Raw genomic sequence first — 20,275 nt, 5'->3', positions numbered from 1 at the left:
AGTTATTTATTTATTCATACTATTATATTAAATTTATGTTTAGTTTTAAAATATGTTTTTTTTTTCTTACTCATTTCTTTGATTTTAATCATTTTTTCTTTAATTTTATACTCAATATATATAAGCATACACAACTATATATGCATATATATAAATTATTTTATGTATTTTTGCCGAATTTTAAATTTTCTTAAATAAATTTATAATTTTTTTTTTCTATTCTTGTTTCATTAAAATGATTTCGACTTTTCTCTAGAATTACTACTTGTTTGTTTATTATTCTTATATAATTGTTTTTCATTTATATATATCATATATTTATATCATATATCATATTATATGGATCCTTGATATATGATATATGTATGTACATTATAAATTTTCTGACAAGTTCTAAATTAAATATTTTCTTTTTTTTGATTTAATTTTAATTTTATTTTCAAATATAAATATAATTTCTGTGTTTTATTTATTTACTTTTCCTTTCTTTATTGTAATAACAATTGTATTTATAAGTGTAATTTAGATAAGATGTTTCTTATTTTTTTATACATATAGTTAAGTAAAGGGTTGTTTCGTTTCTTAATTTTTTTTAAATAAATTTTTTAAGTTAATTTAATGATTTTCCCCCTTTCTATTGATTTATATACTATAAATCTAAATATATATATATATATATATATATATAAATCTAAATATATATATATATATATATATATATATATATATATACACATATGTTATTATATTTATATATTTTTTAATATTATAGAGACTGGGTTTTTGTGTTTTTTTTTTAATTTTAATTCTTTATTTAATTAAATATAATGTTAAATTTTAGTTGAAAATTTAGTTGAATTATTTTTTCTTTTTTGTTTTTAAGGATAATCATTAATATTTTTTATTTTTTTTTTTTAATTTAAATTTTTCCAATTATTTCTCTTTGTTTTTATTTTTAAAAATTAATTAAATATTTTAGTGCCTCGATGTTGGTTTTATTGTACACGATAACATCTCTTCTTGGGCTAATTTTGATCGAAATTCTGCCATTGAATCACGTACCTGTGAAGCAGCTTCAACTAATCGTGTAAACATATCTTCACCGTGTTTACAATAAGCTAAAATTATTTTAAAAAAATATATTATGAATGCGAAATTATTTTTTACTCATATAATTTAATAAGCAAGTATTTAAATAAATTTTAATTAAAAAAAAAATGCTTTGGTTGAAAGTAATTTTTCTATGTAATTACCGTCTTGATCATAATCAACATAATTTGTCAAATTATATAAGTCTCGACTTTCAGCAACAAATTTAAGGAGAAAATCATTTAGAGCCTTATGTTGATCAACAACCATTTCTTCAGTTTGTTGTAATTCTGATATAGCGGCATGTTGATTATATAATTCATCTGTCATGTCTTGTTCCTAAAACAAAAAAATGAAAATATAATTATTTTTCATTTTCTATTATTATTCATTCAAAAAATAAAAAACTTACATTTAATGATCTCAAATGTGCTAATTCATTTTCATTTAATTCACCATTTTTAATATCTTCATCATCCATTTGTTCCATCATATCATCATTACGTTCTGGTGCATCTTTATAAACTAATTCTTTAACACGATCAGCATAACGTAATGTATTTAATGTATGTTCACATGAACTTAAACCAGGTGATATCATTGCAATCATACATGTTTTACTTTTCTCACCAATAAATGAATCTCTTAATACCTGTGTTAATTTTGATACACGGAATGGTAAATGAGCATGTTGTTTACCTAATGCTCTAATACATTCTTTTAATGCTAATAATGATTTATTAATTTCAGCTCCTTCCATTCTTGTTTGACGATTTGATGATGATGTATCAGCACCACGTTCATTACCAGCCAAATCAATAAATGAAAATTTTCCATGAATTTTTGTTGAACCAGGTGGTCTTAATACAATTTGAAATACAGCATGTGATCTAGATGAATTTTGATTTGCTGATGTTTGACCAGATGTACGTGCAGTATTACCATGTTGAATTAATTTTAATACTTCTTCAACATTTTCTACAACTTTTTCAGTTAACCCTACAACTTGAACTTGTTGTTTACCATCTTCTAGTACACGAAGTTTTTGTTTATCAGAAAGTAAATCGAAAACCTAAAAGATAATAATAAAAAAAATTAATTTAAAAACAACTTTTATACATAATAAATATAAAACAAATATCAAATCAATATTATCATACTTTTCCACTATAAATTTCAAAAAAGCTTGCTGATACAACTAAATTTAAATGATTGTATCGTGAACTATTTAGGTATGCGAATACATCCTTAGCTGCCATAGCATAAATACCATTTTTACAGTCTTGTATTTTACCATTAAATTCACCACCCATAGTATGTGTTTTGCCTGAACCAGTCTGACCATATGCAAAACATGTTGCCATACCACCTTCAAATATTGTCCGAACTAAAGGCTTTGCTGTATATCTAAAAAAAATTAGAATAAGCAAAATATAATTAAAATTTTAGAGATATTCAAACAAAAACATTTCTTAAAAACTTACTTATAAACAATTTCATTTGAACAAGTATCATCAAATGCATAATCAAAACGAAATTTATGATTTTCTAAGAATTTTGTTAAATCAACTTTTGTTTTTGGTTCATGAACCATAAGAGTATCTTTGCTAGGCACTGATATCACATCAATTTCTTTACGCATCTGTTCCTTGCGACTAACTGGTCTTTTTCTTACACATACAGTAATTTGATGATCCTCAACTGGTTGGCCATCAACTAACGGTCGGAATTCTAATGTACTTTGAAAATCTCTGCAAAAACAAAAACCAAATTCATTTTTATTAAATATTTTTTCTATTAAATCAAAATAATAAAAAAAAAAAATATTTACCGAATCATTGCTGCTGTTTCCCAATTTGGATTACCCGGATCCATATTCATTAATGCATTTTTCTCCTCTTTTAATTCAGCTTGCCTAGCACGACGTTTTTCACGATTCTCTTTAAGCCTTTCAACCTCTTTAACAACATATGAACGTCTTGGTTGGGCTATTTGTGATGCTTGTGAACCTGTTATTGACATTTTTGATGCATTTGTTGTTGAACGTGATTTTGCTAAACCAGTCGGTTGTGGTGGTTGATTTGATGGTGGAATATTTTCCATATGACTACCGTTAGCACTTGATAGTGTTGTACGGTTTGTGCGATGTCCTTTAAAAATAAATTAAATAAAAAAATTATTCACATTTTCAAAAGTAATTTAAGAATCTTCAATTAAAATTATACGCCGAACTAATATATTTTAATTTAATTCTATTTTGGATGCATTAGTATGTAAAATATGAAAAAATTGCAAGTTATGTTGAAAGTATGAATATATGAATATTTATCGCAAAAGCGTTACCATATAACTTAAAAATGATGTGACCGAGCCAGGTTATAGAACTCGTTATTACTCGTAGTGTGATAACATAAATCATTGAACTTCAGTCAGAGGTAATAAATAAAATATTATTAAAATGATATTAATATAATTCGAATAAGGACATTGGTTTTGAATATTAAAATACATTTCTTGCTTCATAAAAATGATGATCTTTTGTATATTTGAGTTTTCAACCAATGCATGTCAAGCTAGGAAATTTTTAGGAACCATTATTGGGAAATTTACTTTATTAAGTGTATTATACATCTTAAATTATATTGTCAAATTTTTGTCAAAATTTTTTATCAATTCGAAAACACAATTTGATAAAGAAGCGACGAAATTACTTCAGGACCTGCCGAATTTCGCCACATTTCTTATTAAATGTCATGTTTTTTTTATAATCAAGTCAAAATTTGATTTTTCGAATTAATTAACAACTTGCCGTCTTAGGTAACCATAAACTATATTAAAATATCTCAATCATATCATACAATATGAATAAATGACAGTTAAGAAATTTAGATAATACTATACACTTATCTTCTACCGTTCAATCCAAAAAAATCCATGAATAAAATATAATTATATATAAAAATGGTAATGCTTATCCTTACTACAATTACACTCATTATACTTTTATATATAACCAGTTTAGTTATAAATATACCCCAAAAAAAAAAATTTGACCTATTTTTAGATTTCTTTACTTAAACTTAACCAAATTTATGTGCACATATAATAAAAATATTGTTATAACCTTAATTCTGCAAGAAAAACGTGAACAAAAAAAAACGATAATTGTTAGCGATTAACATAAAAAGGATAACGTATATAAAAAAAAATTACATGACATTTTCAGGACAAAACTTTAACACTTCAAAACAAAATACCAAAACATGAATTCTTCGGAAACGTCGAAAAAATAAAAACTTTAAAGCAAGATTAATTGCAAATATTTTGAAATTTGATTTAAAATAATGTGAAAACTTAAAATCTTTATAGAAACTACAAAAATATTTTGTAAAAAAAAATTAAATTTTTGATGATCGTAAATTGCAAGAAATTTCTAAAATACCAGAAAAGAAAAAAAAAAAACGGTAACACTATATTTGTCAAATAAGAAAAAAAATTGCATATATCGTTTTTTTTTCTAATGAATAGTTTTTAAAAGAAATTTTGAATTTCACTTATTTTACTTACTTTGAAGAGATAACAAAAAAAATTTATAAAAAAAGTTTGACCCCAAAAACTGTGTCAAGTAATAAATCTTTTTTTTTTATTCTAAACTAAAATTGAAAGGAAACTTGTAATTGCGTGAAACTTATACAATTACTTTTTTTTTATCTTGCTTGCACAATATTTTTAGTGCATTTTTAAACTATTTTGTAATCATTTTCAACAAAACATGAAAAAATTAAACATTTTATATTCAAAAAAATAAAAAAAAAATTTAATTTATTACAATGCTGAATATTACAATTTACAAATATTCTTACATGTGTCGTAACAGAGTTACCAAATCATTTTGACTTATAATGCTACACAGAAATTAAATACTGCATATGGCCATCCTTTTTTCAAGTGATTGCAGTTTGTTTAATTGAGGAAATGTCAAAAAAATTCAACTAATGTTTAATAAAATTCTGATAGAATAGAAATTTTAAAAAGAAAATCAAATTTTCTTACTAATTTTTGTAATAAACTTTTGAAAAAAAAAAAAACTACTATATTAAAAATACGGAGTGGGGTTCTCATGGATTTAGTTCTAGATTAATTCTTACTCGTAACATTTTCGAAAATTGTACACAATTGAAAATTATAGATGGTTCGGAAATTACCTGCTATAATCAAATGCGTTCGAAAATCCATTTTCTAATTAAGGAAAGAATTAGAAATGTAACGCAATCATTTAGTTTAGATTTATTCCCTGCCACATGAGATTTTTTTTTATAATTTTAATATTTCAAAATTTAAGTTTCATAATAATGTCATTTATGTTATTTTCGAACGATTAATTATTTAGAAGTTTCAGAATTTGTTTAAGTTTAATTAAAGTTCCAATGTAGAATTTTCAGCGCAGCGTCCACAAACGAAAACCTCCATACTAAAAAAATAAAATTATTTGATAATATTGTTTAAAATAATTTCTGGAAAACAATTTACAATTTTTTATTATATAGGTATGTAATTGTGAATTTCAGTTAAATTTCCAATTCGAATTCAGTGCGCATTAATTTACGATATACGACCAGCGGTGGCGCAATAATTCTCTCCTCTTCTGATATTATTTTCGATTTAAAATGAATGAGACAAGCGATTTCGAAAATATTTGGCAATCCTTTTTAAATTTAAATGCAAACACGAAAAAAATCTAAAGAATAAAACTTTATTAATTTGACCATTTCACTTTAATTCTTTTGTACTTTCACCGTAAGGAACTTTATTTTTTAAATGCAAACAAAAACAAAGAAAACAAAAAAATAAATAAATATATAAAAATCTCTATCAACAAAAATAAAATTTGCCTTGACCCAAATCTAAAATAATAAAAAAGAAAGAAACAAAAAAAAACAAAAATCAACAAATCAAGAAAAATTGTCGGACACACACAAAATTTATTCATGAAAAGGAAAAAGCACAGGATCAAAGAAAAACGCGAAACAAAAGTATATTTGGACACGATTTTCTTGATAAACGAATAAAAAATGCAACCAAATAAAAAAGAAAACAATCAACATCCTTAAATCCTTAATCAAGCATGAATGAAAAATCATCATCATCATCAAGCAAATTATAAGTAATGTATATATATAGCTAGAGCTGTTAATCACATTTAAATATAAATAACTGTTAATATAAGGGTTGTGGCAGTATAGGATTGGAAATAACAACAAAAGCAATAATTGAAAACAAAAAAAAAAACCTTCTTTTTTTTGGCGCTATTTTTGTCAATCAAAAGTATTTGTGTACAAAAGAATTCAATAAAACATTTAAATATTAAAACAGAAAAATTTAATAAAGAATAAAATAAATAAATAAATACAATAAAGTTTTTAAATTAAAATTCAATCACAGGAATTGAAATAAAAAAAATTTTCATTTTGCAAAAAATGCGGAAAATACCAAACGACACACACATACCTGTAAATTAATTAAAACGTCATTATTTACTCGGCCATTCTTTAAAATTGTGATTTTTTTTTTTAATTAATGATTTTTTAAAAGTAAGCTATTTTTTCTTCCTTTTTGATTTAATTAATATATTTGAATTATATGAAATAATTATTTTATTAAAAATTTAATTAAATTTTTAATTAAAATTTTCTATTTATTTGAAATTTTCTCTTTGTGATCATGGGAAACACATATGGTATGTAATTGACAGAATATTTCGCAAGATTTGACGATTCTTTTTGATGGAAAAAATATGAAATACCCAGGGGAACAGGAGCTGAAACTTAAAATAATAAGAGTATTGGTACCGTTTTCGTATTGCATTTCATATTGAAATAAATTGGAAAATATACAAAGAATACGGATAACAAAATTTGGAAGTATATTGCTGAACAATTAAAATAAGAAATCGATACATTTTTCAGAAAAGAACGCGGTCTTCAGGGAGTTTGATCTTGGTAAAAAAAATCTTATGATCTTACGATCTTGCGTGTGCTAAGTTAATTTTACAGCAATCATCAAAAATGTAAAAATATTTCGTGTAAGTTCGACGCGGCACAATAATATTGAAAACGATTTTGAGACATATGACAGTATAACTCGATGTCAATTAAAATTTCAAAAAATTTGACAAAACATAAAAAAATAGCACACATTCAGTTTAGTATAGAAGAACGTGGCAAAACTTTTTCATATGAATACTGATAAACATTCCGAAATATCTGAACAGCAATTCTAATTGAACTGTTTAAATGTACAGGTAGTAATGACACTAGCTTATAAATTAATTACACAGAAGTAAATATGAAATATAACAACATAGAACTCCCAAAAGTTAGATCACAGTTCGAAAACTAAAATAATCTGTTTTATCTTGAAACTTTATATACGATTGTAATATTAAAAATATTCAATATTTTATTTAAACACTTAAAAATATTTAAATTTTAAAAAAATAAGACTATAATTACTGAAAGTATTTTTTTTTTATTTAAATAACAATTTATTATGAAACTATTCAAATAATTATCCAAATGCAACTAAAATACGTAAAAATTTTAATTTGCAGTCTATAATCACTATATATAAATTGCTTTCATGTTGTGTACATATATATATTTTAATTTAATAATTCTAACTGAAGTGAAATTACATACTTTTAATAGATGGCGTGTTAACATTTTATATTCCAAACATTTTATAATTTTATTTAATAACATACAACAATACTTTGAGAATAATGAATAAAAATTATTACTTAAATATTATTATAATTTGTATATGTATATAAAATATATGAGTGCAGAACTAAGAGCATTGTACGATGGCAACAAGTTCAAGTTCTAGCAAATCAAAAAAAAAAAATTTGCTTTTCTATTGGAAATGTCATAGAGATTTTTAAAACGTATAAATTTTTATCATTTTTGTGACCATAATGCAAAATTATATACTTAAGTCGGCTTTGTTATCTATACTTTTAAATCTATAATCGAAATAGCAGTTGGCTACGATTCCAACAATTCCAAGAATGTCAAAAAATTTGTTCTTAAAAAAAAAAACACTGCATGGAAATTTGTACTGTAATTTTTTTTTAGTCATACAAAAAAAATTGACCTAATACCAAACTTTCTGCATTGAAAAAACACTGTGACAACTTCTTGACAGACACGAAAAAATTAATAATTTTTACTACAAAGTTCGTGATCAAATATTAATAAAATTAATTAACATATTTATAATTATAATAATTTTTTTAACCCCTTGAATCCTGATTTATTCAAACTTTTTTAACACATTAAACGTATTTAATTTTTAATGTAATATCAGAGCCAGAATCATTATTTGCAACTCTGGTTACTCTTTGACCAATTTTACTCGTCAAATGTACTCAAAGTTTTAAATTACTTTCCATATTTTCAAGCATTAAAACAAAATGCGTAATTCTAATTTAAAAACATAAAATAGTTCTAATAAATTATATTTTTAATAAATCATTATTACCATATCAAAAATTAACAATATTATTATAATCCATTAACCTTTTAAGATATTATAAAAAAAAAATTAAAATTATTATGTAATTGACAATCAATTATTAAAAAAATTAGTACTTATGTCAATTAAATGACAGTAAGTTGAATAAAATTTGTTAGTATTCACAAGTACCGAGTTATAAAATATTTTGACAATTAATTTCAAATTAATAATCTAACAGTTAATTTTTAATATTAATTTATTATAGCAAAAAAAAATTTTTTTTTTCATTTACTCAATTGTTTTGTTTTAGGGCGAAGTGATCTTGTAAATTTTAAATTCATTTTGGTATTTTTTTTTTCTTTTCTTTTACAAACAAACAAAAACTTTCAAAAATTTTCTTAATCAAAGTTTATGACAACAAAATTTTTGTAAAAATGTCAAATTGTTTTTAAAATTTATTTTGACAGATTTTTTTTGTATATGTCAAAAATCAAATTAAAATTTTTTTTTTTTTTTTTAATTTTTTTTCAACACAAAATTTATTTTAAGGTAACAATTTTTTTTTTTAATTTTAAAGGAAAAAAAACTTGTTCCTCGTTCAAAATTTCAACTTAAACTGAGAAGAAATAAATCTGAAATTAAAAAGGAAAACCTTAAAATTGAATAAAAGTAAAAAAAAAAACAAGAAAAACAAAAAAAGTGAAACAAAAAGTGGCTTGTAAAAAATGGGAAAAAAAATTTCCTTTTAAAGTTTTTCCTATTAAAGTGTTTTTTTTGTTTAATTTTTTCTTCCTTTTTAAAAATTTTCATGTTTATCCCAACTATTTATTGAACAATAAGTAGCTTTTTGTTTTGTTTTTTGTTTTTTTCCTATTCATTTAAAATTTAATCGTAATTTTTTTTTTATTATTAAACGGGGTAAAAATTGAATACAAAGCAAAAGACAAAGCAAAAAAAAGTAAAATGAAAATTCATTTCTAAATATCCTTGTTATTTTTCTCACAATAATAATTACATATTTTATAGGAAAAGTATAGAAAAATCGTTGGCTAACTATGGTCAAACATAAATTTTTTCATAAATAAATTCACTTACACACACACATACAGAGAAATAGAGTTTACGACATGCACATGTTGCCAGGTATGGTAGCATTTTTATGACCAAAAATTTGTATGAAAGAAAATGAGTAAATTATTTTTTTTTTTCATTTTCGCTTTTATTTTTTTTTTTTTTTAATCAATTTCACATTCCCCTCCCCTCCCCCTTCCTCACCCATTTTCTGATACAACTTACTTATGCAGTTATTATTATTATTATTTTTTTTTTAATTTGTACATTAAAAAAAATTTATTTGTTAAAAAGAAAAAAGTGTGTAAAAATATTTCTTATTTTCACCCTACACACAAAGGATTAAGTTATATAATACAAACGAGAAAATAAAATAAAATTCGAAAAAACGCGGGAAACTAATACAAATGAACAATAACAAAGTGCTCATACCTTTTAATAATGTAAAACTTATAAATAGAATTGTTCTAATAGCACCTTTATTCGAATATTTTATGATTTTTCAGTTTTCAATATACTCGTATTGTATAGTATTGTATAATGTATAGTATATCGAAAACACTCACTGTACACTACACACATTAATCTATTTACAAATTAACGGTAATTCTCTTTGTTATAGAATAAATTTTTGTATTTAGTGGAAATATTTATTTAGAATAAAGAGAAAAAAAATGGTAAAAGAATTGAAAATATTTTCATTCGAATTTTTCATTTTTTATTTTCTAAACAACATTAACGTTTTAATATTTAATTTTGCTGACACAAATGACAGTTATTATATTTAACCTTTACATTTATACTCGTATGTATCTATGTACTTTTGACAATGAATTGTAAAATTCTATATAGACTTTTTGCTTGCGTATTTTTTTTTTAGAAAAAATTTAAAAATCACACATAATCAATACTGAATTTATATCTGCAATTTTACAACAATTTCGCATTTACAAAATGTATGACAGTTAAATGTCAATAACAGCTGGTATTTACATTATTATATTTTGGTAATATAATCCGAATTTAGTTTAATTTAACTGAATATACAGTTCGATCTCAATTAAGCCTTTATTTTTTGATTAAAAATATTTTAGTATAAAAAATTTGCACCCTATTTTTCGGTACTGATATCCGATGTTAATAATATTGAGAAAAAAATGGATTTTGTATAACATTTGTAGTATAATAAAATTTGACATTTTTAAGTTCCATTCAATAAATAAAGCGAAATAATAATTTTCTTGAAACTAATATTAACAAAATAAAATTAACACTTTTAGCAGTGTTTCTACAAAACCGTAAATTGTCGCTAATCGCAAAATGCTCATTGAAAATTTCAGAACGCACTCTTAAAACTCTTATATTTTTATGCATTCATGTACGTATATATTCGATATTCGAAAATAATCAAATTAATAAAAATTTAAATGAAAAATTAAAAAAGTTTTCCTTTTATTGAAAAGCAAATAAGTAAATTGTCGAACTTTTTAATAAATAAATAATAAAAATGGTTGATAGCAATTCAAGGACAATATTAAAATCTATGTTTGTATTTATTTACATACGTACGAGTATGTATAGAAAATTTTTATTTCCTTGTTGAATAAACTATTTTTTTTAATAAAAATAAAATTATATACGTATATTAACCTTCTATCCTTAATTCGTATATAATTCGCATTGATTCAAGGTTTTTCTTTCATCAATTTTTTTTTTATGCTATTATAAAAATTGTTATCTTGAAAAAATGACCTTAAGTACACAAAAATTGAATTTTAATTTTATTTTATTAATGACAATTCAATAAAAAAGTTTTAAATCAACAAATTTAATATTAGAAAGTAGTTGAATTTTTTATTGTAAAACTTGATTTTTTTTCAATCAATTGAGCTATTTTTGGTAATTACAATAATTTAGAATTATATTCAAACATAAAATGTTGACTAAGATGCATTGAGATCAGTTCAGATCAGTTGACATCATCGTAATTTTTGTTAAAATTTATTTGATTCGACTAAGAAATATATATGTAAATACGTGAGTGTTAAGTATAATTAATTTCAAAAAATATACCAGAATAACATATGAAAATATAATTAATTAAAATATTATTGATCTAGGCTCTTATTGCATCAACCACTTTTAGTTTTATTATTTTTTAATTAATTATTTTTCAATAAATTAAAAAATTTGCAAAGTATCTGTTGCACCACATGTTTAAGTTGAAAATAGAACAAGAGCGATTTTGTGCGACGAAAAGTTAAAATTGATGTGAAATACACATATTTAAATTGGAGTGCCCAGAATCAAGCGAGATTCCCGACGCGGTGCCGGCGGTAAAATAGACTAAATTCCTATTTTACCACTGGCAACTTTTTTTTGACATTATATGTAAAGTACTAAAAAGATGATTTCGCCGTTCCGGCGTTCAACGCATATCATTCGCCGTTGTCGTTCACCGCTTTGGTTCTGTTTTTGCCATTATATTTTTCACATTACCTATAAAAATAAATGACACTAATTATCAAAATAATGGAAAAGAGACGACGGCAGGTCTCATAATTTTTCACTTTAAAATTGATTAAATTTTTTAATTTTTACTTCATTCTTTTTTTTTAATTTTTTTTTTCTTTTTATCATGAAAACATTGAAATTATTTAATTAGTACAATTTTGAAAAATTATTCAACTTAATATATTGTACAATAATTGCATAAATTCAGGCGTAAATTATTTTTTTTTTTTATCAATTAAATATTATACACAATTTTTTATTTGAACTTTTAAAAGAACGAACACTACAATTAAATTAAAATCAAATAAACAATATACTGTCCCCACAATACACAAAAAAATACAAGTGAACGGCATAAATGTGTTATGGTAACTTATGGTATTTTCATTTCTTTCTAACCCTTTTAATCCTTTCACGTGATAAAAATTCGTAAAATTAAAAATAAAAGTCCATATGCTTTTTTAATTCGCTGCTTTTTTTTTCCTTTCACCTAAAACTAAATAGAAATTATCTAATAATTATCTAATACCTTAGGAAAATCAGAAAAACCAAACACATTCGAAAAAAAACTACACGAAAAAGGAAGTTAGGTAAATGGAAAAAAAATTTTTTTCAACAACACGCAAATCAAATTATATTTTGTGTATGTATATAAGTGTGTGGGTACGCTACAATTACTTGTTTCGAATTTTTTTTCGAATATTCATTTAATTATAGAGATTGAAAAAACGAATATGTTGTACATTTTATTCGTTGTTCAATTAAACTTGAAAGTCTACAACATGAATATATTTTTCCAATGGCCAAAGTATGGGTACCCTGGTAACCATTTACCTATAAAAAGCAAAAAAAAAGCGCCAAACACAAAAATTATTTCCATATTTCCAATTTTTTCATGTGGTCATAAAAACATGGATTTTCCATAGTCCTTAAAATTTTATTTCTGTGTTTTATTTTCATAAACTTTTATATTTCAAAACTAAAAGACAGAAAATATAATTTTTGATTTTAATAAATATGTTAAAGTGATATACTTGAAAAGAAAAGTATGCCGTTTTGTAAAACATTTTAATGGAAATTATTTACGAAAAGGTTAAACGCGAAACTGATTGTCACATTTATGATCATCATACTCCAGTAATAATCTATGTATAGATTAGAGATAATCAAACTGGTTTTGGAAATCGCTGGATATTTATAAAGTTAATCTTTGTAAAACTGTACACAGCCATTAAGCCCATTTTCGCTTTAGCTTGTGTAAACCAAGTAATGATCTTATTATCTGTTATAATTTTTCTCAAAAATGAGGTTGGAGTTCGCTCAATGTTCAAAAGGCAGCGCTACCGCACCATGATCAATTTTTTGTTTTGAAATTTGATAAACATTAGAAAAAGGGGCGAAATGTGATTTCAACAGATTTTTGCAATGCACCTACCATATGACAACACAACTATCAATTTACTTAAATCAAAACCTTTGGTATAAGTTCAAATCAATCCGTCAATCGGCTTCTAAAATCTTGAGACTTTATGCTTATCATTCGGCGACCAGTCGTATTCTTGTATTCCGCTAGCGGTATGTTCGAAAAATTATGTCATAATTTGTCAAAACGGCCACACTTATTTTCCTCGTTTCTTTTTTTTTTGTTTCAAAAAATCACATTAATATCGAAATGGTGACTGTTTCATTTCCTTTGTAATGAACACCTTAAAATATTACATTATTCCGGTTGTGGCATTTTAGTGTAGATTAAGAAAATTCTTTAGGGGGGAAGAAAGCGTTAATAAATTATAAAACGAAATTAAGTTACATTTTAAAACACATAAACATTAATATTTTATGTATATATTTGCATACAGTTAATTACATAGCCAGATTATATTAAAATAGAAAAATAAAATAAATGATTATAGAATTTATTAAGGATATCAGATCCTACAGTTTTATATAAGAACTCTTGACCTTGATGTTATAGTCCACTGGAAAAGTTGTTAAAAAAACAATTTGTAGAAAATATTTTTCCATATTGTGTGCTACCAAAGTTTTTATAAAAATTATGGTGAACTTTTATTTTTAGCTTGATGTTACATAAATTTTTATATAATCAATAATATGAAATAAAGAGTACAGTAGAATTTTGCTATTTTTAATTCAAGACAGCAATTGGCAGGCAATCAAAATTGTAATAAAAAAATATCACAATGAAAAAGTTCGAGGCAATACTCTACTCCCAACTTTTTTGAATATGTAAATCGTTACTATGAAAAGTTTGAAATTCTGATTTCGATCCCGAATTCCAATTTTATTGATTTTCTGACTCACAGATAGCGAAATTTCGGATATTAAACTTTATATTCCAATTTTAACTGTCCTTACTATTTCACTACTGACCTAGAGTTCGAATGTTCTCCTCCACACTTCGAATTCGATACTGGCTCGACATACAACTTACACCGCTATGCATTTGAATTTTCGAGCCTGACTCTGATTTTGCAACACTTCCAAGGTGTAATGACTTGAAAAATTAGTTCATAATGAATTTGACCACCCAATTTTAAACTGACTTCACTGTTGGATTTTAAAAATTGTAAAAAAAAATATTAATGTAATATTTTTTAAGGACCGTCCTTAAACTTGTTAATAAAAAAAATTCAAGGCTTATTATAGATAATATGATATTTTAACATAAAAAGCAGACGGCAGTGTGTAAATTAGCAATCAAAATATGTTCTCTGTTTTAAGCGTGTCCTCTTACTCTGTGATTTTTTTTTTTTAAATTAACTTTGATTTTAATTTTATAAAAGGAATGTAAATTCCATTTCTAAATTCGAATTTTAACTCAAACTATTAAAAATTTACAATTTATTTATTTGTTGCAATTAAAATGTATAGAAATCAAATCACTTACTCAGTCTATTAAAAAAAGGCATAGAAATAGAGAAATGGTTAAAAAGCGGCATATAAAAAATATTATTACATGAATACAAAAGGATAATATTTCTTTGAATTATTGAAGGTCAATGTCGAATTTTATTAATTCATTAAAAATAAAAGAAAAACTTTTTTCTTTTATTTTCTAATCCCTTGTTCTCCTTACATCATTAGTTATTGTAAAAGTAAACGATGGGATGGTGGGTACTCTGTGGAAAGGATAATGAAAATCTAATTAATTAATAAATTTACTATGTAGGGAAAGAAATATAAGGAAGAGTTTGGCGTGTCCGATTTTTTTTTTTTTGGATTTTAAAAAAGAAATTTTTTGGCTCTTTTTCTTATTCTCATCATGCCTGATTATGTTTTAATAAAATTGATCTAAAGGCTTTAATAAATTAATTATTATAATAAGACAGAATGATTAAAGTTATCGGAATTTCTTGGGAAAATGTTAAATCATTAATTTAATTGGGTACATTCTAGGGATTTTTTAATGCATTTTAATTAATTTTTGGAAAAATTCTTTGTTTATTTGATGTGGTAACACTATTTCTTATCCCTTGTACAAAATCAAGTAATTTATATTTTCTTACGCAAAAAAATAATGAGAAAAAGATTTTCATACAATTGAAGAATAGAAGAATCACGTAGCAGTCAGGGTAGAAAAAAATTAAAAAATTTTTTTCCTCGAAATTGTCCCGTTACCAATGACGTACCGCTTCCTAAGCGGATGATCTGAGTTACAGATTTTTGAGAATAACAATAAAAGCGATTTAACATTTAGAATGTATTGTTCAAATTTATTCATTTATATTCTCTTATAATTTTGAACTTTGATCAACAACATATCAAACAAAACTTGAGCATGGGTTATCAGCAACATCAAAAATATATATTCTAAGATATGGACAGAGTTGAAATTTTGTATGTGTAAAGTGTGATGAACTCTTACAATTTTATTAAATGACAAATTCTATAATGTAACTTCAATATTACCAACCCTTAAGATATTAATTGTGACAAATAGAAAAAGGGGCAGTAAATTCACTTGTTATAGGTCATCGTCTCTTTGACAAAATATTTTTTTATTAAATTACATAAGAATTACTTTTTTTTTCTAAATCAATTTAATAAATTAATTTGATTGATAATCTGAATTTTTGTAAATTATATTATTTATTAGACATTAAATATTACATGTTATTACACATTACGCTTAAAAAAAAGATTAAAAATTCCTCTTAACGTCAATTGAAAATGTCAAATTTATTAAATTAAATTTAAGAAACATTAATTTTTCCAAAAAAAAAAATGAATCGATGAACTATTCAATACTGTATAAATAATATAATTTTAATTTAGTTTTTAGGAATGACTGATTGACAATATTGTGCCTATTGTGTCAAAATAAATAAATGGACTTATTTTCTCAGTGCACTGCATGCACTCAAACTGTTGTTGATGTTAATTTTTTACTTAGGTAGTAATTTAACGTTATTTTAAATCTTTTATACTTAATTTTTCAGAAAATTTTTAAAATATGATTAAAAATATTTATAATAAATTTTATGGCAATCAAAACACGCTCTGATTTTAATATTAGAGACATTTGACATTTGCACAGAGAAAAAAAAAATGCACTCAAAATCACTAATTAAACAAAATAAAGCCTACGTACTTTTCAGAAACATTCTCAGAATTAGGATCAAAACACAATCAAACTGTGATTGTAAAAAAAAAAATTAATGACTTAATTTTGTTAAAGTTTAAAATACTCATTTATTATAATTTTTTTATATAAAAAATGAAAATTGAGAAGCAAAAAATCTCAACCTACTCAAAATTTTATATAAAATTTCTTTTCTCCTTTTAAATTTATTATTTTCTTTAAAATATTAAAATTTTAATATTTTACGTAGAGAATTTTTTACCTAGTTATGAAAGCATTTTTAAGTACATATACACATAGTCAAGAATATTTTAATATCCTTTTTTGTAATTACAATTTATGTAGGAGGAGGATTGAATAACGTTTAGATAAAAAAAAAAACAAGAAAAAAGCATCCCTATCACACCTAAGCACAATACAAAAATATTTTTTTTTCTCTCTTTCTATATGCATTTTACACACATTAAAATCAGTGTTGTCAGAATCTTGTAAAATATGTTAAAAATACATAAATTAAAATTTTAATGAATATTTTATGTATAATGACTAGAATTCTTGAAATTATAAAAATTCATGTTAAAAGAGTTATTATAAAATTTTAAAACATATTTTAAAAGTTCATAATTTTAGATAAATTAAAAGAGAACATATATACATATGTGTGTAGGAGGAATTAGTTTTTATTACAGAATAAGAAAAGAGCATACAAAGAATAAATTTAAAGAAAAAGAAAGCTCTACACACACACAATTGGATTTAGCTTTTAATTACAATATTGTTCTATAAAGTGCATAAAATAACAAAATTTTGTGTTCTTTGTTGATGACCGAGCCATAACAACAAAATGTGAAGGATAAATTAAAAAAAAAAATTGGTTAATATTTTGTTTTGAATATTTCATAAAGAAGAAAATTAAATCACATTTCAAAAACAAATCTCACGGTAAGTGTTTTACTATTCTTAATACACTTCCAGTTGAATCTGCAGAATACGTCATTATGTGGAATCCAAAGACTGTTCAATTATAAAAATGAGAGCATTATTGCATTGTAAGTCATTCTCTCATTTTAACGTTATCAAAATGTGGAAATATTTGATTAAATTGCAATTACATTACCACACAAACGACAACACTGATTCCAACATACAAAATATTAGGAGTGCTCTTATATGGTTGACGGCAATATAAAGTACAATGAAGAGAAAATATTACAAAATACAATGAAAGCATCTAAGACCTAGCAACATAATAGAAATTAGAAAGCATACCGGTATATAAAATATTACAAAATAAAATTGATTTTTCTCTTCCAACTTCTAAAACCTTTGCATTGCTTTTTTCATTTTACTATGTAGAATCCCTACAATTTTTTGTTTTTATTAGTTTTTTTTTTCACTTTAATGGATATCCTTCCGTTAAAAGATTTTTAAGTCTTTAGGAATTTTTTTTAAAGATTTTTAAAGGATTTTTCTCTATATACGCTTAATATCTTCTATTTTTTTACCCATTTTATTACTAACTACGAATATTTCATTCTACACCACAAAAAGTTAAAAGACATACACTTGAGTCTATATCTCAGACCATTATTTCTTAGCGTTATAAACGGTAACGGTGCGGGTATAAATAAAATGTAAGACTACCAATAGTAATTGTGTATTTTATGACATAAATTAATGACATATTTCAAATTTTCTATGTCAATAAATATTTGACAACCAATGTTTTAGAATGACATACAACATATGTATGTATGTTCACATTTCATTGCAATATCTTCAATCGCACAACTGCAATTAATGGGTTAAATATTAAAATAAAATTTCGTGCATTAAAAATACACGCTTTTTATGTTGGATAATAAAAAGTTATTTTAAAAAGCAGTGTAATAAAATTAAATACATCGTTTTTTTCTCACATTACAATTATTACTAAAAAAAGAAACTAAATAAAACAATGTCGTCCGTCATTATAGAGTCAACATAATTATTGTTAATTTAAGAAGAATCGTGTTAGATTCAAGTTAATAAAAAAAAACACTATACATTCGCGTATAATCTTGCATTGAACTAAAAAATTTAAATTAAAATATGAACAAACATGCAATACTCATGATCAGAACACATATATTTTGACATTAAATTCCGTTAGAATTAAATTTTCTCAAAACATTTTTCTCTATTTCCTTAATCTTAATTTTTGTTAAGAAATATATGGAAAAAAAAAATTAAAAGTTGTTTTTTTTATAAATTTATTTTAATTTATTTTTTATTTTACCATTTTTGAAAATTTTTCATTATTTAAAATAAAATAAAAATGAAATAACTATAAAAAAAATTGTGTCATTTCAAATGATTTACAATGTACAAAGTCTGAACACAACACATACGCACGCTATTAACACATATAAATAGTTCTCGAGATTACAATTACATTATTTTTGTTAATGTAATTGTTGTTTTATTAATGACTATAAATATCTTATTTAGTAAATTGAACAATTCTGTACAATTGACCTAGGAAAAGTCATCTCAAACAAAAAATTCATTTAATTTTTTATTATTTAATAAAATAAATTGATCACGTTTTAAAAAATAGAAAATTTTGTAAAAATATATTTGTACATAAAAATTATGTAATCAAAAAATGCTTATATACAGTGTACTTCAAAATTTAACTGAATTTTATCAAAAAGTAATTGAAATTCTGGTAGTCGTGTTCGAAATTATTCAAATTTGTCGCCCATATTCTCTTGGACGAATCATTTGAAGTGGTATGCGGTATTATCCACAAGTACTCCGGATTTTAGTTTAAAAGTTAAATTGGTTTTAAACTGGTATGTTTAAATATGTCAACATTTAAACTGTACCTAAACGTCAACATTTTTTTCGGATCTATATACTACACACTGTAAGTCATAGTAATAAACAATATTATAATGACAATGTAGGTGGCGTCTATAGAATTTAATAAAAAATTAAATGAATTTCACTTGTTTAATTGTTTACTTTTTATTTTTTCTGTTTACTAATTAAAATTTTTGTTGTAATAAATGAGAGTGATTCACAATTGTTTCGATTAAACCAATTGTGTGCGCTTAATTATTGTCATCATATTAATAACATGTATAACTTATTATATTAATCATCAATTTTATTTTAGCATCCAAAATGGAAATTAAATTAAAATTCTCTTCTTGTTTTTTTTTTTTTCAAAATAATAACAATAGATAATTTATATGTAGATATTTAAAATGAATTATATAAGACTTACCATTTTGAGTGTTATTCAATCTGTTCATAACTCTAATAGCACCATGTGTAGGATTCTGAAATATTTTATAGTAAAAATAATTACTATTAATGTATAAATAAGAGAAAAAAAAACACATTATAATAAAAAAAAAAAACATTGATGTAAGAGATAACAATAATAACAACAACATATATTATATGTAATATTAATGTGTATAATACAAA

At 23.5% G+C, this 20,275-nt stretch overlaps 1 protein-coding gene across 3 annotated transcripts in view; it reads right to left on the bottom strand.

Annotated features, from left to right (window-relative positions):
• Positions 1–707: 707 nt before the first annotated feature.
• LOC129605683 (kinesin-like protein Klp10A) overlaps positions 708–20,275 on the bottom strand; it is a 31,133-nt gene continuing 11,565 nt past the window's right edge. For all 3 annotated transcript variants that reach the window (XM_055515586.1, XM_055515587.1, XM_055515588.1), the window contains 7 exons: positions 20,070–20,124; positions 2,921–3,239; positions 2,574–2,840; positions 2,250–2,496; positions 1,502–2,161; positions 1,254–1,428; positions 708–1,118 (listed from right to left, as the gene is read on the bottom strand). In XM_055515586.1, coding sequence (XP_055371561.1) covers positions 976–1,118; positions 1,254–1,428; positions 1,502–2,161; positions 2,250–2,496; positions 2,574–2,840; positions 2,921–3,239; positions 20,070–20,124 — 1,866 coding nt within the window. In that variant the 3' untranslated portion in view covers positions 708–975. The remainder of the gene's footprint in view (positions 1,119–1,253; positions 1,429–1,501; positions 2,162–2,249; positions 2,497–2,573; positions 2,841–2,920; positions 3,240–20,069; positions 20,125–20,275) is intronic.

The sequence above is a fragment of the Condylostylus longicornis genome, unplaced genomic scaffold (genome assembly GCF_029603195.1).
Source record: "Condylostylus longicornis isolate FDR11 unplaced genomic scaffold, ASM2960319v2 ptg000013l, whole genome shotgun sequence".
NCBI lineage: Eukaryota > Metazoa > Arthropoda > Insecta > Diptera > Dolichopodidae > Condylostylus > Condylostylus longicornis.
The sequence above is the reverse complement of the archived record's forward strand: the minus strand, read 5'-3'. Positions and strand labels throughout refer to the sequence as shown.